At 48.6% G+C, this 21,913-nt stretch overlaps 1 protein-coding gene across 50 annotated transcripts in view; it reads left to right on the top strand.

Annotated features, from left to right (window-relative positions):
• GBF1 (golgi brefeldin A resistant guanine nucleotide exchange factor 1) overlaps nt 1–21,087 on the top strand; it is a 126,553-nt gene extending 105,466 nt beyond the window's left edge. For 10 of the 50 annotated variants that reach the window (XM_070221992.1, XM_070221979.1, XM_070221943.1 and 7 more), the window contains 32 exons: nt 1,718–1,865; nt 2,180–2,403; nt 2,930–3,095; nt 3,537–3,748; nt 4,082–4,180; nt 4,787–4,981; nt 5,213–5,402; nt 5,989–6,129; nt 6,425–6,513; nt 7,459–7,661; nt 8,132–8,255; nt 8,539–8,664; nt 8,932–9,014; nt 9,663–9,899; nt 10,182–10,275; nt 10,645–10,821; nt 11,152–11,216; nt 11,561–11,684; nt 11,888–11,959; nt 12,110–12,204; nt 12,464–12,617; nt 15,091–15,316; nt 15,831–15,991; nt 16,108–16,354; nt 16,478–16,671; nt 17,813–17,963; nt 18,070–18,200; nt 18,658–18,759; nt 19,043–19,156; nt 19,306–19,486; nt 19,649–19,777; nt 20,260–21,087. In XM_070221992.1, coding sequence (XP_070078093.1) covers nt 1,718–1,865; nt 2,180–2,403; nt 2,930–3,095; nt 3,537–3,748; nt 4,082–4,180; nt 4,787–4,981; nt 5,213–5,402; nt 5,989–6,129; nt 6,425–6,513; nt 7,459–7,661; nt 8,132–8,255; nt 8,539–8,664; nt 8,932–9,014; nt 9,663–9,899; nt 10,182–10,275; nt 10,645–10,821; nt 11,152–11,216; nt 11,561–11,684; nt 11,888–11,959; nt 12,110–12,204; nt 12,464–12,617; nt 15,091–15,316; nt 15,831–15,991; nt 16,108–16,354; nt 16,478–16,671; nt 17,813–17,963; nt 18,070–18,200; nt 18,658–18,759; nt 19,043–19,156; nt 19,306–19,486; nt 19,649–19,777; nt 20,260–20,540 — 4,935 coding nt within the window. In that variant the 3' untranslated portion in view covers nt 20,541–21,087. Of the gene's footprint in view, nt 1–1,717; nt 1,866–2,179; nt 2,404–2,926; nt 3,096–3,536; nt 3,749–4,081; nt 4,181–4,786; nt 4,982–5,212; nt 5,403–5,988; nt 6,130–6,424; nt 6,514–7,458; nt 7,662–8,131; nt 8,256–8,538; nt 8,665–8,931; nt 9,015–9,662; nt 9,900–10,181; nt 10,276–10,644; nt 10,822–11,151; nt 11,217–11,560; nt 11,685–11,887; nt 11,960–12,109; nt 12,205–12,463; nt 12,618–15,090; nt 15,317–15,830; nt 15,992–16,107; nt 16,355–16,477; nt 16,684–17,812; nt 17,964–18,069; nt 18,201–18,657; nt 18,760–19,042; nt 19,157–19,305; nt 19,487–19,648; nt 19,778–20,259 lie in introns of all 50 variants that reach the window. The other 40 variants (XM_070221985.1, XM_070221974.1, XM_070221925.1 and 37 more) reach the window with 9 other exon arrangements.
• Nucleotides 21,088–21,913: the final 826 nt, after the last annotated feature.

Genomic DNA, 21,913 nt, shown 5'->3' with positions numbered 1-21,913 from the left:
CCTAGTGTGGAAAGGAATCTCACTGAGTGACTGGCTTCTCAGTGGAAGTACGACTTCCTGGAGTCCCTGAAATTGGGGGCCTGCCTAGAGAGAAAGGATGTCTCACAGAAGTGGATCCAAATGTTAGTACTTTTTAGAGCTCAGTGACAATTGCCAACAAAGCCAGGACATTCTTATTTTTCTTCATTGATCTCTTGGGCTTCTTGTCTGTCTGCTTGTTTGGCTGACTCTTACCCCTAGAACATTTTTTACCATGAACTTGACCCAGATGAGCTTCAGTGGTTTCTGGAGAGAGCATCCTGGTTCCTGCTCAGCCACAGAGCTCAGAGCACTTGAAGCTCCATTCTAGGCATATGACTACAGGCATTTTGGAGATGGAGGGACAAGAAGTGTAAATCCAAGGCAGGCTGTTGCTGTGTTACTAAGAGCTGGGGGCGAGGCTCAGCTCTTAGGCCTCTCTCCTTTATGGGTGGAGCTATGGGTAAGGAAAGAAGAATTATGTGGTTTCTAAGCAAAGAGTCAAATGTTACCCTGGTTCTGGAGGGCTTGGGGGAGGTTGAGGAAGGGGGACCTGTCCCCCAAATATCAGGAGTTGAGCAAGGATAATATGGGTATATTCAGCCTTGAGAAAGAGGCAGGGAGGAAAAGTGCTCCTACTCTCTTTAGAGTCATTCTAATGGTTTCTGGAAGAGAATTGCTGTTGCCCAATCCAGGAATGGTCTATCAGTCTATAAATAGTTTCCTTTAACTCTGTAGAGGGACTGGGTTCAAACCCTAACTGAGAAGGCATCAGGACAAGGAAAATGAAATGGGCCTAAACAAAGTAGCTGTGAACTTCGAGTAGAGAATGCATAAAAACTTACATCCTAGAGTAGTCAACAGATGATAGAAATTTTCCTCTGTGACTAAAAGGAAGCTATAGGAGGAATAGAAATACAGCAAGAAAGAGGAAAAGGAATAGAATAGGGGTCCAAGAAATCTGTAGCTTTACCATCTGGAAACATAAAATTGCATCTAGAAAGACCAACAGTGAGGACAGGAGGTTTCATTGATATGCCAAAAGCATATGAGCAGTAGAGAGCAGAGCAGTAGCATGACATGACCCTCCAACCTTAACTCCACAAATCGACTGGGATGCCACTCCTTCCTTAACTCCATAGAATGAGCCTTTGACCAGTTTGATGCAGAAATTCCAGACTAGGGGATATGTCTAGGATCTAGTCCCAGTTGACAAAGCAATAGGAAAGCTAAGAGTCTTGCTAGGAAGGAATATGCTCTCATAGTTGGATAAGAACTAGGAGTAGGAGGCTGCTCTGCAGGTAGTTGAGGAGGAAAGCCTAGGAGTCCAGGGCCTATAGATCTTTGTGCAAGGAGACCCTGCCTTTACCCTTTCTACAAGAGAGTCAGGCACCATCTACAGGACTCAGGAGTGCCACCCAGGACTCAGGGGAGCAGAGTGATGTGTGAGGGCTGCCTTTATCAATGACCAGCCTAAAAGAAGAATGTCACCTTCCACATGGAGGCTGCCAGGCTGACCTGCAAATGTAGAAGCCAGGTTAGAGGAGTAGCAATGTGCTTTGACGGTCTAGATTCTTCCTTTGGCACAGATGCGGGGTATAGGCTGTTTTCTAGGGACCAGTAGGACTAAGAGAAGAGAGATTTCTGGGAATAGAGTATTAGTTTGAATACCAGTGCTAATGAGGTATGATATTTCCAGCTGAAAATGAGAGCAGGAGGCATGAGTGATTCATCCAAGTGGAAGAAACAGAAGAGATCCCCCCGGCCCCCACGCCATGTGACCAAAGTCACACCAGGTTCAGAGCTGCCCACCCCCATTGGAACCACCTTATCCTCTAACCTCACTGGTGAGTGCCCTGGGCTGCTTCCTCTGATTAGAATAGATAGAAGAAAAGCTCCTTCCTCTCTCAGGCATTGAAGACCAACTGAGGGGCTTTGGTCTTTCTGCCAAGAGCAAAAACTCCAGGTCAGATCAGACTGTGACCATTTAGCAATTCTGCGTTGACTTAAGGTTGTTCTCCTTCCAGAGAGATTCTGACTACTTTAGAGATGAGCGTATGCAGAGATTAGTATGCAGTCTAGGAAATAGAGCCCCTGGTACATGGAGTATATGTGTTTCCCACAGAGTCTCTCTTCAAGCCTCACTTACTTTGCTTGGCAGGTGGCATGCCCTTCATTGATGTGCCCACTCCCATCTCCTCTGCAAGTTCAGAAGCTGCTTCAGCAGTGGTCAGCCCTTCTACAGACAGTGGCCTGGAGTTTTCCTCCCAGACCACTTCTAAGGAGGACCTCACTGACCTGGAGCAACCTGGCTCTCCAGGATACAACACAGCTGCAGACCCTGGCAGCAGCGAGCTAGGGGTTCCTGAGCAGCCTGAACTCCAGGTATGGCTTTGATTTCTGAAGGCCCCTCTCCAGTCTTCTACTGTGGGAATTCGCTTGATCTTTTGGATCCTTTATCTAGGCCTTGGCTCAAAAGAAGTTTGGGGTAGGGAGGTTCTTCCCTGTTTCCTAGAATTAGCTGTGCTGCCTAGAAAGCCCACAGCATGACTCACTGTGAGAGGTAGCTCATGGGATTTATCAAGTTATGCATACGGGTAGTGCTTGGCAAAGACGAAGGAGCTGGCCATGGCTTTCTCTAGAAGTTAATGATCTAAATCCCAAGCATATGAGAGCCTCTGTTGCTGCTAGGGTTCTAGTCACTGTAGGTCAGTGATGCCTCAGGAGATGTTTTCTGAGTCCTTCATCATACTCCTGTCCTGAGTCATCTTGCACTGATTATAGCCCACTGAGCTGGCCCTAGACCTGCAGTCCATCAGAGACACTTAGAGGGCAGATACTTGTGGGAAGTAAGTTCCAAGTTGCTCTTGCCTCATCCTTATTCCTGTATCCCCTTTATTGGTCATAGCAGGAAGGGGCCCATGTGGAAAAGGCCCAATCAGCATCCGTGGAATCCATCCCTGAAGTGTTAGAGGAGTGCACGTCCCCTGCTGACCACTCTGACTCTGCCTCTGTCCATGACATGGATTATGTCAATCCCCGGGGTGTGCGCTTTACACAGTCCTCCCAGAAAGAGGGTGAGTACTCTAGCAGGCTCTGCCCATTCACCTCCCCCATCCTACCCACTAAGGTACTTGAGCCTAGACCATCTTGGACCCAAGATGTCTACTGGTCCAAGTTCTAGGCCATTTTCTAGTCAGGAAATGAATATCAAGGCAGAGGACCGTTGGCATGGATGGAGTCTTTCCCTAACTTATTCAGAGAGGGAATTTGGTGGGCAATAGGAAGTGAGAGGGAAGAATAGAAAGTTCGGGACTTATAACAGAAAGGTAGGATCATCAATTCTGATTCCCTTCAATAAGTGAGACTAGTCTCCTTACCACCCCAGAAAAAATGTTTTTTTTTTCTTAAAGAGAATCACTTATCTGAAATTGCCTATATTATTATAGGGCAGGTTAGGCCAAGCTATCAAGCTAGTTGTTTCTTGGCAGTCTCACTTCCCTCCTGGCCTTGCCCAGGTACAGCTTTGGTCCCCTATGGTCTTCCTTGCATTCGTGAGCTCTTCCGCTTCCTCATCTCCCTCACCAATCCACATGACCGCCACAACTCAGAGGTTATGATCCACATGGGACTGCATTTGCTGACAGTGGCTCTTGAATCAGCTCCTGTAGCCCAGTGCCAAACCCTTTTGGGCCTCATCAAGGATGAGATGTGCCGCCACTTATTCCAGGTAAGATTGGATTTCTAGAGGGGCTCTGAACCCTTGGCTGTTTTCAGGGTCTCTCAAGGGCCAGGGGAGCACAGTGAGGTTTGGGTGATTTGTGTGAAAAGTGTAAGACCCAGGAAAGAACCTCCCTCCCCAGTGGGCCATAGTCATAGTCAAGAGGACTCCAGTAGCTCTCCAGGGACTCTGGCAGCCAAAGAGAAATACAGAAATAGCTAGATAGAGAGTTCCCACAGAGCACAGGACCTTAGTGGCAACTTCACACAGTTTGTTCTCCTGCTTTTCTCTTGGTTGAGCCATATTCAGAAACCTAATAGCCTACCCTACTCTGTTCTCCAGCTACTCAGCGTAGAGCGATTGAACCTTTATGCTGCTTCCCTGCGGGTATGCTTTCTACTGTTTGAGAGCATGAGGGAGCACCTCAAGTTCCAACTGGAGGTGAGTTTCTTGAACTTGGAAGAAGAAGAAAAAAAATAGGAAGACGTATGGCATCTTTAGTGGGGCGAGATCTGTCATGCTGCAGGCGTGGGATTTAGGAGCTTCTGTAGGAGAGTGCTTTTAACCCCCATAGTTTGGTTCATTGGCTGGCCTCTTTAGTGGAGAAGTTAAAAGGAGTCCAGAGAAAACTGGCTGGCTATAAAATCGGAGAACCCAAATATGAAGACTGGCAGGTAACCTTACCATGAGTGGGTACAGCTCTTCTGCCTAGCAGTTCCTCTGCAACACAGGCAAAGTCAAGCTGGCTTTGTCACTAAATTACAAAAAGGAACTCTGAGTAGAATCAGGCCATGCTCACGTAGAGAGCACAAAAAGGGCAATAGGAAACTTGTTGTGGGTCAGGCGTGAGCTAGAGAGCCAGGCCTGCCCTAACATGGAGGCAAAAGAGGGGGATGTATTTAGGAGATGGAATACCTTTAAGTGTCTCTTACCACATGCCTCCTGGCTGGGCTTCTGCTTCCAGATTAATGTTTTTCCTGTTGAATTTGTCTCTTCCTGTCTTGAATCCTTTCCCCACCCAAATGGTAATTACTGGGTTATTGGCAGATGTACATCAAAAAGCTCATGGAGATCATCACTGTGGAGAATCCCAAGATGCCTTATGAGATGAAGGAGATGGCACTGGAGGCCATTGTGCAGCTCTGGCACATCCCCAGCTTTGTCACCGAGCTCTATATCAACTATGATTGTGACTACTACTGTTCTAACCTCTTTGAAGACCTCACCAAGCTGCTGTCCAAGGTGCTGAGCATTATTTCTGACCTCTGGAATGAAGGCACCATGAAGGAAATCTCTGGTGGTAGTGAGGATGCTACATACAAGGAGGGAAACACTTTAGAGCTGGTGAACAGGAAGAAGAAAGGCATTTTCTCAGGGCAATATAGAAGTTATAGGAAGTTTCAGGATTTTTGGAAAAGGATCAAAGTGTAAAGTATTCTAACTTCAAGTCTACTGGATCTGTTTACTTTCCAGAATGCCTTCCCTGTGTCTGGTCAGCTCTATACAACACACCTGCTGTCTCTTGATGCCTTGTTGACAGTGATTCACAGCACCGAGGCCCACTGCCAGGCCAAAGTCCTCAATAATCTTACCCAGCAAGAGAAGAAAGAGGCAGCCAGACCTGGCTACGAGGCAATAGATGGCACCCGAGAAGCCAGCAATAGTGAGAGGCATTTCTTTCTTTGAGGATCCCAGGGTTCTATGCTTATGCCTTCTCTACTCACTGAATCCTTTCTCCTGCCCTTACATCACTTCCTCTGGAGTGTTCCCAATTCTGTGTTTCCAAGGTTTGGTGGAGTGAATCGTAGGCCAGGCAGGCAGGTTAGCAGGACTCATGGATTTTTCCCCTTCTCCTCCTACACAGTTTGTCTTTTTCACAGAATTATTACTTCTTTATGGAGAGAAAAGAGAACATAGAGTAAAGGATATAGGACTTCTGTCCCTAAAAGCTCCAGGCTCTACTTCCCCCCCCAGTATCTGCCTCCACTCTAATCCTCTCTGACTTCTCCTTGAGATTGATGTTGCAGAAGATCAGGGAAAGTGACTGGCTAATCTCTTTATTAAATTATAGAATCTAATGCTTTGCTGACTTTGGACAATGACTACTTATTTGGGCTTGGGTTTGTCCTGTTCAAGGCTGGCAACCTCTGTGGAAGCATGCAGGTCTCCTTGGCCTGGGACTCAACTTCTGGAGCTTTGCTTGGTTTCCTACCCAATAAGTCTTCAATTATCTTCTTCTCTCTTACCAGCTGAGAGAGCAGCCAGTGATGGGAAAGCTGTGGGCATGGCCCCAGACATCCCGGGCCTGCATCTGCCAGGTGGAGGGCGGCTGCCAACAGAACATGGGAAGCCAGGATGCAGTGATCTGGAGGAAACTGGTGACTCTGGGGGTGGGTACTAGGTGTCCTTGATCCTAAGCCCCCTCAACTGGAAGGCCTGGTGGAGATAAGAGGGGAGGGGAGCAGAGACACTTAGGGCAGTCCCTCAGTGAACCTTGGCTGCTCATCATGCCTTCACACCCAAAGAGAGGCAAGAAAACATTTGGAGCCCTAGAATATAGGACTTCTAGGGAAGTGGAAGACTGTGGATATACTTCACTAGAGAGTATATCAGTAACTTTCCGAAAGTCATTATGCTGGTAAAAGATGTCTTATGGGTTTTTCCCTCTCTTCCTCCCATTCTTAGCTGACAAAAAGTTTACCCGGAAGCCACCTCGATTTTCCTGTCTCCTGCCAGATCCACGGGAACTGATTGAAATTAAAAACAAAAAGAAGGTATATACAGATATCCCCAAGGCTCAGCCTCTGTCCACCTCTGTCTGGGCGTCCTTTGTAGGGTTTCTGTCCCAGAGGATGAGGGAGAGTCTAGCAGCTCATTGAACAGCTTCCTAAGGCTAGTCTTTGGGCTTGTTAAGACTTCAGCAACCCCCCAGTCTCCTTTGAAGCCATTCTCTTATTCCTAAATCATGTAGTAGTTAGGCATACCCTATTGTGTACCCCTGGGCAAGTGCTGCCCCAGCTGAGAGCCAAGTGCTACTGGTGGTGATAAGAGCCCTGGAAGCTGGTATCATGTGGGTCACTGAAGGTTATTGGTCATCTCAAGCTCTGGGCTGATGATTGCCAATAAAAGGGAATTGACATTTATTCTGGTACTTTAGTAAAGTTCAAGTAACTGTGCTTTTTTGTTTTCTTAATACAAAGAAAACCTTCCATTTAACCCTTTCTTTCTCTTAGGGCCAACTTAAATGACTGTGGTTTATGTATGCCCTTGATTGCAGGCCTGTGACTGGACAGACAAAAAGTTGAGTTATCATCACAGTTAGCTCACCTTATCCTTCAAACCCCAGGGCCTTAAGAGCTAGGAAACCAAAGAAAAAAGAAGAATCCAAGCTAGGCTGTAAACAGATCCCAGGGATGGCTGTAAAACTGAAGAAAAGAAAACTTTCTCTAGTCTCTTTCCTCTACCTTTTTTCCTAATCTTGAGGTTGGAGGAGAGGGAGCTATCCTAAGCATCTTGAGAACTCAGAAAAGGAATGAAAAGGAGCTCCTCAGCCAATTTTAATTAGACATGAATATTGGGGAAAGCTAGGGCCAGTATAATCCAGCTTTAGTTCTGGAGTCACTTAGAACCATGTTCTAGGAGCCTGTTAGGTGACCAGCCTGGCCTTGTCTGGTTTAGGGGCAGAGCAGCTTTTGACACCTCTAGTATTTCTCCTTCAGCTGCTCATCACTGGCACAGAGCAGTTCAACCAGAAACCAAAGAAGGGGATCCAGTTTCTTCAGGAGAAAGGCCTCCTCACCATCCCAATGGACAACACAGAGGTAGCCCAGTGGCTGCGAGAGAACCCTCGACTGGACAAGAAAATGATTGGAGAGTTTGTGAGTGACCGCAAAAACATTGACCTGTTGGAGAGCTTTGTGAGGTGAGGAAGCTGCAAGGAGTGTGGGACATAGTTGGTGATCAATCTGGGAGAACAGAGCGTCCCTCCCTCAAAGCAGTCTCAGTCAGTTCCTGCTGGTAACCCAGAACACACACTCTTCCTCTTCCCATGATTTATATCTGTTGGACCTGAAAGAATCTCCAGCAAGTTAGCTTTGGGAGTCATTCCATTCTGCATAGAGAGCATTGCCAAGGGTTGGATCAGGGTTGCTGAGCACAGGGTAGATTCTGCATTCCAGGGATGGGGTTTCTAGGCAAGAATGCACTGATTAATTAGTAGTTGTCAAATTCTGGTCTGTGTTAGAGATGACCAGGAGATACCTCCCCTTTACCAGAGCCCCCATCCTCCTCTATTCCAGTAGGAGGAGGTTAGAGGGACTGTAGCTAAGAGAGAGCCCAATATTTGCATCTTATACATCTTCAGCCTCTTCATTCTTCTTCCTTTCCCTATAGCACCTTCAGTTTTCAGGGTCTACGGCTAGATGAAGCTCTCCGTCTCTACCTGGAAGCCTTCCGCTTGCCTGGGGAAGCACCAGTCATCCAGAGGTTGCTAGAGGCATTCACAGAGCATTGGAGGGTAAGTTTGAGTGGCAGAGGCTGAGCCCAGCATCCCAAGTTAGTTTGACTGAGGGTTTCTATGGCTCCAGTTGAAGGACCCAGCTGCTGTCTTCTAAGAAGGCTGAGAACAACATCAGTGAGCTTTCCTTAGAGAAGCCAGCTTCTGTTAAGGAGTTGGCAAGAAGTTGGCCATTTTCTGCCTGGTACCTCTCTTCTGTACCAGTATTGACCAGTGGGTTGGTAGTGAGGGTTTGATTGGCCAGAGCAGGGCATTGACACAAGTGGGGTCTTTGCTTTTTCAGAATTGTAACGGCTCCCCATTTGCCAATAGCGATGCCTGCTTTGCCCTGGCCTATGCTGTCATCATGCTTAATACTGACCAGCACAACCACAATGTTCGCAAACAGAATGCGCCCATGACCCTGGAGGTAAGCTTGGCTCCCAGTCAAGCAGAGAAGATCCAACCCAGCTCTGGAGGTAGCAGGAAGGACATAGGATTTCCAGTGGGCACAATGGACAGAGTTCTGTCCAAGGGAATCAGGGAGAGCTGACCAATCCAGAAGAGGAACTGGGGTAGGGAGGTGGGTTCTTTCACTTACTGTTTCCTAAGTCCTATTTACCATAAACCCAGGAGTTCCTTGGGTGGGGCTTCAGCATTAACACGTGGTGGGAAAAGCTTATTGGCCTGTCTCTAGGAGTTTCGCAAAAACCTAAAAGGTGTGAATGGAGGAAAGGACTTTGAGCAAGACATCCTGGAGGACATGTACCATGCCATCAAGTGAGTATGTGTGGAGGGTGTAGCATCTCTGTTAAGGAGAAGCACACTACTTCCGTTTCCACATTTTAGAGTCACATCAGACTACAATGACTCATATGCCTGGGATTTAGCCTTGGGACTTAACTAAGAAGCCCCCTCTCTCCCAACTCATTTTTCTTCCTTAAAGAAGCCTGAGCACTACGGGAACTCCAGTGCTATGAGCCAGTACTCTCCAAACTGCCCCTGCTAAGTGGAGTGTCATGGCCCCATTTTCCAAACCCAAAGCATTCTGGGGCTGGTAGAGAACCTAAGATGGTGCTGGAGGGTGAGGTTTGAGTCAGAAGTTAGAGATGGGACGCTTAGTTTTCTACTGTAAGTCAGAAAAGGTAGAGAGAATTGTTGTTCCTCTCATATCCAGAAAGAATGTGAGATCTTACTATAGGACTAAAGGCCCCTCTTCGAGACAGGGCTTTGAGATTATGGGGGATTATGGGACACTTCCTTTCTTTCTCCCTGGTCCCACTGGTGGGTGGGAATCTGACCACTGAACTGCAGTTTTGATGACCTCTCATTGATGGAGAGTCCCGGTATGTGCGAAGCCCCTTGTCCTAGTTTGGAACCAGTCAGGTTCACAGCAGTACACCTATTCCTTCCCTTACCTCCTGACAGGAATGAGGAAATTGTGATGCCTGAGGAGCAGACAGGCTTAGTCCGGGAGAACTATGTGTGGAATGTGCTGCTTCATCGAGGTGCTACCCCAGAGGGCATATTCTTGCGTGTGCCTACTGGTAGCTACGATCTTGACCTCTTCACCATGACCTGGGGCCCCACTATTGCTGCACTCTCTTATGTCTTTGACAAAAGCCTTGAGGAGACAATCATCCAGAAAGCCATCTCAGGCTTCAGGTAGCCCAGCTTTGTTCCTGGTCTTGACCTCCTCCCATCTCTCTGAGCTAACATGGTTGCCTCTATGCCTCTCTGACTCCTACTCTTATTTTCTGTAGAATGGGGTTCCTCCTGAGTCTTTGGAGGGAGGCTAAAGCTTGGCAAAGCTCAGTCTTAAACAGACTCAAGAGTAGAAGGTTTCTTCCTGGGACTGATTGGGGAAGAGTCCTGGGAAAGCCTCCTCAGGAACTTGGAAGGGCTACCTGGCCTTCCAGTGACTGTTTCTGGGATGTGACATTACAGGAAATGTGCCATGATCTCCGCCCACTATGGCCTCAGCGATGTGTTTGACAATCTCATCATCTCTCTGTGCAAATTCACAGCTCTCAGCAGTGAGGTGAGCAGGGGCAGGAACTGTGTACTTGGAGTTCCAAAGGAGGACCTCTCTTTTAGCCATAGACCTACCCTTATCTGCGGAACTGGTTTCCCTCAGCATATTCCCTCACTCCCCCTAGACTACAGTGGAGCTTAGACCATTTCTGTCTCACACACCCTAGGATGAGAATAGCATCACCTTGTGTAATGGGCATGGGAGAGGAAATGCAGTAATGGGGAAGGCCTTAACCAGGTTAGCCTTCCCCACTAGTATTATGGAGGATTGAAGCATAGCCAGCAGAAGGACCCTCAGGGAACCATTGGTAGAGGCCTAAGAGAATCTCTTTTCCAAATATTTGCCAGGCCCTAAACTTCTTATCTTCTTTTTCAGTCTATTGAAAACCTGCCCAGTGTGTTTGGAAGCAACCCTAAAGCCCACATTGCAGCAAAGACGGTATTCCATTTGGCCCATCGTCATGGTGACATCCTGCGGGAAGGCTGGAAGAATATCATGGAGGCCATGCTGCAGCTCTTCCGAGCCCAACTGCTGCCCAAAGCTATGGTGGAGGTAATTCTTGGTAGGAGACTAATTGACAGTAACAAGGCAAGAGCTCCAAGATTATGTGCTATCTGTAAATAGAATTGGTTGAGAATAGCATCGGCCTAATGCCTGCTGAAGCTTACCAGGAACACCTCAAATGGAAAACCACAGATCTTGGGTGTGAAGGATAGCTGTAAAGGAGAGCTAGTAGAAGCCATTGCCAGTCACCAGTTGGAAGGGGCCCAGTCAATAGTGTAGGGTAGAGTGCTACAGGAAGAAAGCCAGAGAACTTTGCCTGGAGGAGCAGGAAATGCAAAGGACCTGTGGAAAGAAATTATTCTTAACCTGATTCTCCAGGTAGAAGACTTTGTGGATCCCAATGGCAAGATCTCTCTACAGCGGGAGGAGACACCATCGAACCGGTGAGGGCAGATCAGAGGCTGAAGGCCTTGGGGAGGCAAGGTCAGAACTCTGGAGATGGGGCCGGCCCAGTGGCGCAGCGGTTAAGTTCACACGTTCTGCTTCAGTAGTCCCGGGTTCGCTGGTTTGGATCCCAGGTGCGGACATGGCACCGCCTGGCATGCCATGCTGTGGTAGGAGTCCCATATATAAAGTAGAGGAAGATGGGCATGGATGTTAGCTCAGGGCCAGTCTTCCTCAGCAAAAAGAGGAGGATTGGTGGCAGATGTTAGCTCAGGGCTAATCTTCCTCAAAAAAAAAAAAAAGAACTCTGGAGCTCACCAGGGCTTGTACTCTTTTTCTACAGAGGAGAGTCGACAGTTCTGAGCTTCGTGAGCTGGCTGACACTAAGCGGTACTGAGCAGTCTAGTGTGCGGGGCCCATCCACTGAGAACCAAGAGGCCAAGAGAGTGGCCTTGGACTGTATCAAGGTAACTACCCCTGCCTACCCTTGGTGAACAAGCCTAGACCCCTCCCTGCTTGACAGACACTACCTTATGTACCGAAGAATAGAATCATCCACGGCTTGTGACCCCAATTGAGTCCTTCTGCCCTCTCTTCCTGGCCCTTGGGAACATTCCCTTCCTTCCAGCCCTTGTCACTGACCCCCCTCTCTCTCTCGTGCCCCCTCTAGCAATGTGATCCAGAAAAAATGATTACAGAAAGCAAGTTCCTACAGCTAGAGTCACTGCAGGAACTCATGAAGGTACAGAATGAAGAGGAAAGAGGGATGAAAGGACTGGTTGGGTCTGGGAGGGGAGACGGGAACAGTGGTGTATGCCTCAGTTTCTGTCAGGGCAGAGCCAGTGGCTAGCTTCTCCTCCATGACTACTTTCCTGCTGTTGTTCTCCTTCAGGCTCTGGTCTCAGTGACACCAGATGAAGAGACATATGATGAGGAGGATGCTGCTTTCTGCCTGGAGATGCTGCTGAGGATTGTGCTAGAGAACAGGTAGAAGGCAGTCTTTAGGCAGGCCTCATACTGGCTTGTGCCAAAGGGATGGAAACCTGGGGCCATCTTGTAGAGTGGGCTCTGGAGGCAAGAACCACATGAAGCTGTGAGCAGTGGAGAAGCTTGCTCATTACACCTGCCTACTTAGGGTATAATTAATACCAGTGAGCCCTGAAAGGCCTAGCCTGGATCAGAAAGGGAGGCTTATTGCCCAGTGGCCTCTCCAGCTGAGACTATCTTCATCCCTTATGTTCCTCAGGGATCGTGTGGGCTGTGTATGGCAGACTGTTCGAGACCATCTGTACCACCTATGTGTCCAGGCACAGGATTTCTGCTTCCTTGTGGAGCGGGCAGTGGTGGGGCTGTTGCGCCTGGCTATTAGGCTACTCCGGAGAGAAGAGATCAGTGGCCAGGTAAGCAGAGTGCAGCTGGGAAGGCAGGAGCTATGCAAGCCACAGTGTCAGTTATGGATATGGCCTGAGACAGAGTACACATTTAGTGCCCCATAGCATGAGCCCAGTGACCTACCACAGGGCTGAGAGAGTCTAACAGGTGGCACTGAGGGTGAGTCTGGAATGGCCTCAGGCATGAAGCTGGTACTCAGCACCTCTACAGGCCCCTCTGAATCTGCTCTGTAGGGCTAGACAGCTGCTGCCTTGTGGAGTCCCAGCCCTATACCTAATTTTCTGGCTCTCATGCTTAGGACCCTCCTGAGATCTCTTGGCCCACCTGTAAAAGACAGCCAGCATAGAACTAATAAGTGAGTTCAGCAAGATCATAGGATATAAGATCAACACACAAAAATTAATCACATTTCTATCTACTAATAATAAACATATGAAAAATAAAACCAAAAACACACTACATTTACAAGTGCTCCAAATGAAATTAAATATTTAGATATACACCTCACAAAGCATGTATTGGATCTGTATGCTGAAGATTATAAAATGCTAATGAAAGATATCAAAGAAGACCAAAATAAATTAAGAGGTATACCATGTTCATGGATTGGAAGACTCAACATAGTAAATATGTCAGTTCTTCCCAAATTAATGTACAAGTTTAATGCAACTCCTATGAAAATCTCAGCAAGGTTTTTTGTAGACATAGACAAGCTTATTCTAAAATTTAGATGGAAAAGCACAGGCCCTAGAATAGCTAAACATTTTGAGAAAGAAGAAAGTGGGAGGAATCACTCATCTGATATTAAGGCTTACTATATAGCTACAGTAATGAAGACTGTGTGGTATTTGTGAAGGGATAGACACATAGATCAATGGAACAGAAGAGAGAACCCAGAAATAGACCCACACAAAGATGCTCCACTAATCTTTTGACAAAGGTGCAAAAACAATTCAGTGGAGGAAGGATAGCCTTTTCAATTACCAGAGCAATTGAAATCCATCAGGGGAGAGGGAGGGGACAAAAACCTTGACCTAAGCCTCATACCTTATAGAAAAATTAACTCAAAATGAATCATGGATTTAAATGTAAAATGTAAAACTATGAAACTTTTAGGAAGAATCTAGGAGGAGATCTTTGGGAGCTAGGCAGAGTTCTTAGACGTGACAGCAAAAGCACAATTCATAAAAGGAAAAATTGATAAATTGGATTCATCAGTATTTAAAACTTCGACTTTATGAGAGCACATGGAAAAAGGATGAAAAGACAAGGAGCATATGTTTGTGAATCACATATCTGAAAAAAGACTAACAATCTGAAATATAAAAGAATTCAAAACACAACAGTAAAAAAAAAGTCCAATTAGAAAATGGACAAAAGATATGAACAGACATTTCCCTGAAGAAGACATGCAGATGGCAAATGAGCACATGAAGACATTAAATGATGTTCAGCATCATTAGCCAGTAGGGAAATGCAGATTAAAACCACAATGAGCTGTCACTGCACACCTACCAGGATGGCTCAAGTGAAAAATAGTGATAATACGAAATGCTGGCAAGGATGCGGGTCACTTAAACATTGCTGGTGGGAATGGCAGTTTCTTATAAAACTAAACATGCAGTTACCACCCAATCCAGCAATTACTTTTGAGCATTTATTCCACAGAAATGAAAACTTACTATTTCATAAAAACCTATACATGAATATTCATAGAAGCTTTATTTGTAATGGCCAAAAACTGAAGTCAGCCCAGAGGATTTTCAACAGGTGAATAGTTAAACTGTGTTACTCACATACCATGGAATACTATTCAGCAATTAAAGGTAACAAACTATTGATCCATGCAACAACTTAGATGAATCTTCAAGGAATTATGCTGAGTGAAAAAAGCCAATCCCAAAAGGTTATATACTATATAACTCCATTTGTAGAACATTTTTGAAATGACAGAATTTTAGAAGTTGTAGTCAGATTGCCAGGGGTTAGGAATGGGGGCAGGAAAGAGGCAGATGTGGTTACAAAAGGGATCCTGTGGTGTTGGAACTTTTCAGAATCTTGACTAGTGGTGGATACACAAACCTACACAGGTGATTAAATTGTGTAGAACTTAATACACACATGCATATACATGAGTACAAGTAAAACTGGGAAATCTGGATAAGATCAGTGGACTATATCACTGTCAGTATCCTAGTGATGATATACTATATAGTTTTGTGTAATGTTACCATTGGGGTAAACTGGGCAAAGTGGATAAGGGATCTCTGTATTATTTCTTACAACTGCATATGAATCTATAATTATCTCAATAAAAATTTCAATTAAAAGAAATCTGAAAAAAAGATCAGCAGCAGTACCTTAAGCTGGGTCCTAGCTAAACTGTCCTCGCTGGCCTAAGGAGACTGGGCTGGTGGAGAAGCAGACGAGACAAGGAGCTGTGTGCCCACTTCTACTTCCTGCTACCCATCTCCATCCCAGGTACTGCTTTCCCTACGCATTTTGCTACTAATGAAGCCCAGCGTGCTGTCCCGAGTCAGTCACCAGGTAGCCTATGGGCTCCATGAACTCCTTAAGACCAACGCAGCCAACATCCACTCGGGTGATGACTGGGCCACTCTCTTCACGCTGTTGGAGTGCATTGGCTCAGGCGTAAAGCCTCCAGCTGCCCTGCAGGCCACAGCCCAGGCTGATGCACCTGATGCTGGTAAGCCCTTTCCCAGGGAGACCCACACTGGCAGATAAACAGTTATGGTCCCAGGGGTTGACACAGGAAAACAAAACACAGTTTATTGCGTTCAGCAGATTAAACCCCCTTGGCTTCTGCCATCTGCTTCCAGAGTTTCCTGTGCCCACTGGCCTCTCCCCAGCACCCATACGTTAAACAGCAGGAAGGCAAGTAGGTACAGAGAAGGCCATGAAGCCGAGCTTTCTACTGTCCTGAGGTCTGTTTTTTTAGAAACTATGTCCTCACTGCCACCTCCTGCCCTGACAGCTGCTACTAGATGCCATCAGGAGCCCAAATTAGTCTGCTGCCCCATTTGGTGAAGAGAGAAGTTGTCCAGGCCATCCTTCAGCCCTCTGGTGACAGGGCTGAAACTAAGCCAGACCAAGAAAGAGGAGGCCAGGCTTCAGCACTTTTCTTCTAAGAGCTGAAATTATCCCTCATCCCAATGTCCCCATCCCAAGTCTGACCCTTACCCTTCTCCCTTCTGGCTCAGGGGCCCAATCAGACAGTGAACTCCCATCCTACCATCAAAATGATGTGAACCTGGACCGAGGGTACACTTCTGACTCAGAGGTCTACACTGACCATGGCAGGCCTGGCAAGATCCACAGATCAGCCACAGATGCTGATGTCGTCAACAGCGGTTGGTTAGTGGTGAGTAAGCATATGGGCAGTCAGTCTTCCCTCCTTGGCCTGTGGGAAGGATTCCTGGGCATCTAGGGGAAGATTGGGGTGAAGCCTGGGTTCCATATCCTCTGTGTACTTTACAGGTGGGGAAGGATGACATCGATAACTCCAAGCCAGGTCCCGGGCCCAGCCGGCCAGGCTCTTCACCCCTGGTCAATCAGTACAGCCTAACAGTGGGGCTGGACCTCGGGCCACATGACACTAAGTCCCTCCTTAAGTGTGTGGAATCACTGTCTTTCATCGTGCGTGACGCTGCCCACATCACACCCGACAACTTTGAGCTCTGTGTCAAGACTCTCCGCATCTTTGTGGAGGCCAGTCTGAATGGTGGTGGGTCACCCAATGAAGGGGCAACTGGGGAGTAGCCATGTGAATATACGGGGAAAAGGGAGGGAAAGGCAGGCATCTATGCCCATGGATGTGGAAATGTGACCTCAGTGTGTCTCTGCTCAGGGTGCAAATCCCAGGAGAAACGTGGCAAGATTCACAAATATGACAGCAAAGGGAACCGCTTCAAGAAGAAATCCAAGGATGGCTCAGTGCTTCGACGGCCTCGAACCTCCAGCCAACATGCCACTCGGGGCGGGCACAGTGACGATGATGAGGATGAAGGCGTGCCTGCCAGCTACCATACGGTGTCTTTACAGGTCAGTCAGGACGTAAGTATGGCACCCTTTACTTCCTCTCCTCTCCCTGCACCTGACATTGGGAGCCTCTGTGAGGCCAGGGACAGCCAGGGCTGAGAGGAAGGGCATATGTTTTCTAGCCCAGGCCCTTGCCACCACCTCCACAGTGTCCCCCTATCTAAGACCACTTGTAAGTCTTTGTTTGCTTAATTTTTAAATTAAGGTTTATTTTTTGAATAGGTAATAATATGCACATGGTTTAAAGTTCAAAAAGTACAAAAGGGTAAACAGATAAAAGTAAGCCCCATTCCATTCCTATCTCCAGCCACTAAGTTCCCCTCACCAGAGGAAACCATTGCCACCAGTTTCTTGTCTATTCTTCTGGAGTTATTCTGTGTCTATTCGAGGGATATAAAATTTATGAGCAGACTTTATATCACTAAATAAATGGAGAACTAATTGCCTTAAATAGAATAACTTTAGAAAAATGATGAAAACAAAAATTGATTAAATCTGGCCAGAGACTATTGCCCATCAAAGCTTCTGAGCCTGAGTTTGCTTTCTGTTTTTAAAATGAGATTAACTGGGGGCCGGCCTGGTGGCACAGCCATTAAGTGCGCATGTTCCACTTCGGCGGCCCGGGGTTCGCTGGTTCGGATCCCAGGTGCAGACATGGCACCGCTTGGCACACCATGCTGTGGCAGGCATCCCACATATAAAGTAGAGGAAGATGGGCACGGATGTTAGGTCAGGGCCAGCCTTCCTCAGCAAAAAGAGGAGGATTGGCAGCAGTTAGCTCGGGGCTAATCTTGCTTAAAAAAAAATGAGATTAACAAGATGAGGCTTTATCTGTCATCAGAAGGTGTGAAAGAAAATTGAAAAGAAAGTACCTTTCTCACTGTGCAATAAATATTATTAAATACTTAGTCCACATGCCTCTTCAAGTCTCCTCTACTGGGAGTAATACCCAACTTTGAGAAACACTGGCCAGGGCTGGGGCAACCAGCTCATAAAGTTTGAGGAGAAAGGAGTGGTGAGAGGGGTGGAGTATGGTGTGATGGATACTAGGGGCTCCCTTGAGGACTCAGTCAGGGACAGAGGGGGTGTGGGGGAGGTCCACCAGACTTAACCCCACTCATATCATGCCCTCCTGTGACCCCAGTTGCTAGACCTGATGCACACTCTGCACACGCGGGCGGCCTCTATCTACAGTTCATGGGCAGAGGAGCAGCGCCACCTGGAGACAGGTGGCCGGAAGATTGAAGCGGATTCACGCACCCTCTGGGCCCACTGCTGGTGCCCTTTACTGCAGGGTAAACCTGGAGGGAACGGGCAGGGCAGGGGCAGAGGTGGAACTGAAACTTGGGAAGTACCAACATCAGGATGCCTGAAGGATCCTGAGCCTGTTCTCACTCTCAGGCATTGCCTGCCTGTGCTGTGATGCCCGGCGCCAGGTGCGGATGCAGGCACTGACCTATCTGCAGCGAGCACTACTGGTACATGATCTACAAAAGCTAGACGCTCTGGAATGGGAGTCCTGTTTTAACAAGGTAGGACTTCCCTCTGGTATTAAGGTAAAGTTCAAATCCTTAAGATGGGGCCGGCCCGGTGGCGTAGCAGTTAAGTGCACACGTTCCGCTTTGGCAGCCTGGGGTTTGCTGGTTCGGATCCCAGGTGCGGACATGGCACCACTTGGTATGCCATGCTGTGGTAGGCATCCCACATATAAAGTAGAGGAAGATGGGCATGGATGTTAGCTCAGGGCCAGTCTTCCTCAGCAAAAAGAGGAGGATTGGCAGCAGTTAGCTCAGGGCTAATCTTCCTCAAAAAAAAAAATAACCCTTAAGACAAGGAGAGCCAGGCAGCCTGAAGAGTCCCAATATCAGTCGTCAGCCTGCACCATAACTTCCTTTTTGCTCTTTATTCATTCACCCCAACCCCTGGCTTCCTTGGGGCAAGGCTGCCACCTGACCCTACTAGGGAGATATTGGCTCTTTACCCCTCCAGGTGCTGTTTCCTCTATTGACCAAGCTCTTGGAGAACATCAGCCCTGCAGATGTGGGCGGGATGGAGGAGACCCGGATGAGGGCTTCCACACTGCTCTCTAAGGTACTGCTTACCACCCTGCACCTACCCACTCCCCCATACCTGCCTCTTCGCAAGGAGGGAAGCCAAGGCTTCTGGTAGGATCTAGAGATGCAGTGTAGGTGCTCAGGACCCCCAGCTATGGAGACTCAGCAGGACCCAGGGACTTGGGAGGATTCTGGAATTCGGAGGCATCTCTGATCTAAGATTTCCATGCAAGATAGGGTAGGCTTGCCTCCCAGCCCTGGAGAGGGGGTGCAGAAGACTCCTACCCTACCCTTGGCTAAAAGGGGCTGGTGGGCCGTAGGTCTTCCTGCAGCACCTGTCTCCACTGCTGTCACTCTCTACCTTTGCCGCCCTCTGGCTGACCATCCTGGACTTCATGGACAAGTACATGCACGCAGGCTCCAGTGACTTACTAGTACGTTCTACCTCAGCCCAACTCCTCCTGCCTGCTTCCTCTCCCACTTGCTGGGAAGACTTGCTGTTTCCCCCTTGGTAGCTACCTTCTCCTTACCATATTCCACCATGCCCTCTTTCCTGTTCTCATGGTCCCACTGCTGGCCGCAGTCAGAGGCCATCCCTGAGTCTCTGAAGAATATGCTTCTGGTGATGGACACAGCGGAGATTTTCCACAGTGCAGATGCCCGAGGAGGCAGCCCCTCAGCCCTCTGGGAGATCACCTGGGAGCGCATTGACTGTTTTCTGCCCCATCTACGAGATGAGCTCTTCAAGCAGACTGTCATCCAGGGTAGGGGGCTCAGCCCAACTTCATCAAAAAAAGTCCTCATCAAAAAGAGTCTAGAGCTAATTAGTTCTCTGCTCTAGGAGGTTGGGAAGGCTGGTAGGGAGCCAGGGGTCTGCTTGACAGAAAGCACTAAGAGCTGCCATCTGGATTCTGTACCCTCCCCAGAGCCCATGCCTATGGAGCCTCATGCCCAAAAACCTCTGGCTTCAGCCCACTTGACTCCTGCTGCTGGTGACACCAGGACACCTGGCCACCCACCTCCCCCAGAGATGCCCTCGGAGCTGGGGGCCTGTGGTAAGTCCCTTTGGGCTAGCCTGCTGGGTGTTAAGCAGGAAGTAGGAAGCTTAAGAGGAGGGCCAGGGTAGCGTGGGATTGCTGCTGAGCTTGGGCTGTGAGCCAGGGGGAAGGAGGGAACCAGAGAATCCTGTTACCCTGCTCTTCCTGTGGGAATGGCAGTACCAAATAAGCTGTGATAAGCTAGCAGCTTGAGATTTTCAGGCTTGGAAGGAGAAGTCTGGATCAGGGACTTGGAAAGAATATGCAGAGATTCTAGTAAAGACCAGACCAAATTAACCTGACTAGAGGTACAACAAAGGAGCTAGAGGGTAAATATAAGGTAGCTGGACATTGGAATGTGTTTTGAGGGGAGAATTCCAACTATTTAGCCTGAGAGGGGTCATTTTGCTCACAGTAATGGGGAGGAGCAGAGGTTTGGTAAACCAGCTGGGGAATGTGAGGGAAGGAGTCTGACTATAGCCACCTTGCTCTCCTTACAGACTTTGAGAAGCCCGAGGGCCCTCGACCTGCGAACAGCAGCTCCCCTGGATCATCAGTGGCATCTAGCCCCAGCAGGCTGAGCCCTACCCCAGATGGGCCTCCACCCCTGTCTCAGCCCCCACTGATCCTGCAGCCCTTGGCCTCCCCACTGCAAGTGGGCGTGCCACCCATGACTCTGCCCATCATCCTCAACCCTGCTCTCATTGAGGCCACTTCACCAGTGCCCCTCCTGGCCACACCCCGCCCCACAGACCCCATGCCCACCTCCGAGGTCAACTGAGCCAGGCCCCTCAGAGATCAGGACCAGTACTTCATACCAGGCTGTCCCAGGGGCCACAAACTCTTCAGGCCCAGCCCAAGCTGCTGTCGCTGCTACTTGGATGGAGACCTGAAAAAGAGAACTTTTATAGCCCCTCCTGGGACCCACAGTCAGGCTGCAGGACCTTCTTCCTCCTCCTCTGCTCTCCATTCCTGGGGGTCCAACCTGAGAGTGCACTCAGGTATCACCTGCAGCCTGGCAGCTCTGGGGAGGCATCACTGTGCCAACCCTGCAGTGCCCACCCTCATGCCCCTCCTGCCTGTGGTCAGGCATTGAGAGCCAAGCCAACCACTCTGCACTTTGTTTCCCACTCCCATCAGCCCTGGGCCACCTCCTCCAGTTCTTCCTTTTATTAATTAGTTGGTCAGTTTGGAGAGTTGATTGGCACCATAGAGGGTGGGCAGGTGGGGCTGGATGGGGGAACTGCCCACAGGAGCATGTACATATTGAAAAACAGACAGGACAACAATGGACTTTTTATGATGTAATAAATGTCTTAGTACCAACATCATTGCCTTTCCCTCTGGCTTCCTTCTGGAGCTTATGGACACCATGTTATTGGGACACCCAGGATTTGGGCCTTGTGTGAACAGAAGAGAGGCCGAACCTACCAACATTCTGGCCATGTGGCCCCCCCGCTACCAGCCAGCCAGATGCCAGGACTGGGGTCAGGATTCCTTCACCACTGCTGTCGCCCCACCACCACCACAGCAGTGCGCCCTTGTCACTAGGGATGTGTCAGGGGTTTGGGCAATTGTCCTCTTCCCTAACTGATCCAAGGGAGACACCTGAGGACAGCCTAGACTGGGGTCAAAAGGAGGGTGAACCAGAGCTGAGCTGTAGTTATTCAGAAGTGCTCCTTCAAATGTGCCTCATGGTCCAGGAGCACAAAGGAACCCATGGGGCTTAGGAAAGGGGGAACATCATGTCCACAGCTGTGATTGTGTGTTTCTAGGCACAGGGCATTCATTTTGGCCCAAAACCAAGGAGGGATGATTTCTCCCTGCCCCACAGCCTCCATCCATCCCAGTCACTGAAGCCTGATTGGAGGACCCCTTCCCTTCTTTCCCTTTGCGTCAGGGTAAGACAAGTGGGAGTGTGCGAGGGACAGGCAGCGTGGCCGCTGCAGGGCTGAGGTACTGTGGGTGGGATACAGAATGCTATGTATTAAGCTTTCCCAAGTGAGGCATCTACATCATCTTGGCTTCCTCCTCCACAATGGTCCCTTCCCCGTCTGGGGAGAGGGGAAGTCAGGGAGTGGTACCCTGTTGTACTACCAGCTGGCCTCCCCCATGGAGAGTTAAGGGCACTTGCCCTCTTCATTTGGGCCCAGG

The sequence above is a fragment of the Equus caballus genome, chromosome 1 (assembly GCF_041296265.1).
Source record: "Equus caballus isolate H_3958 breed thoroughbred chromosome 1, TB-T2T, whole genome shotgun sequence".
In the NCBI taxonomy this organism is placed as follows: domain Eukaryota; kingdom Metazoa; phylum Chordata; class Mammalia; order Perissodactyla; family Equidae; genus Equus; species Equus caballus.
The sequence above is the reverse complement of the archived record's forward strand: the minus strand, read 5'-3'. Positions and strand labels throughout refer to the sequence as shown.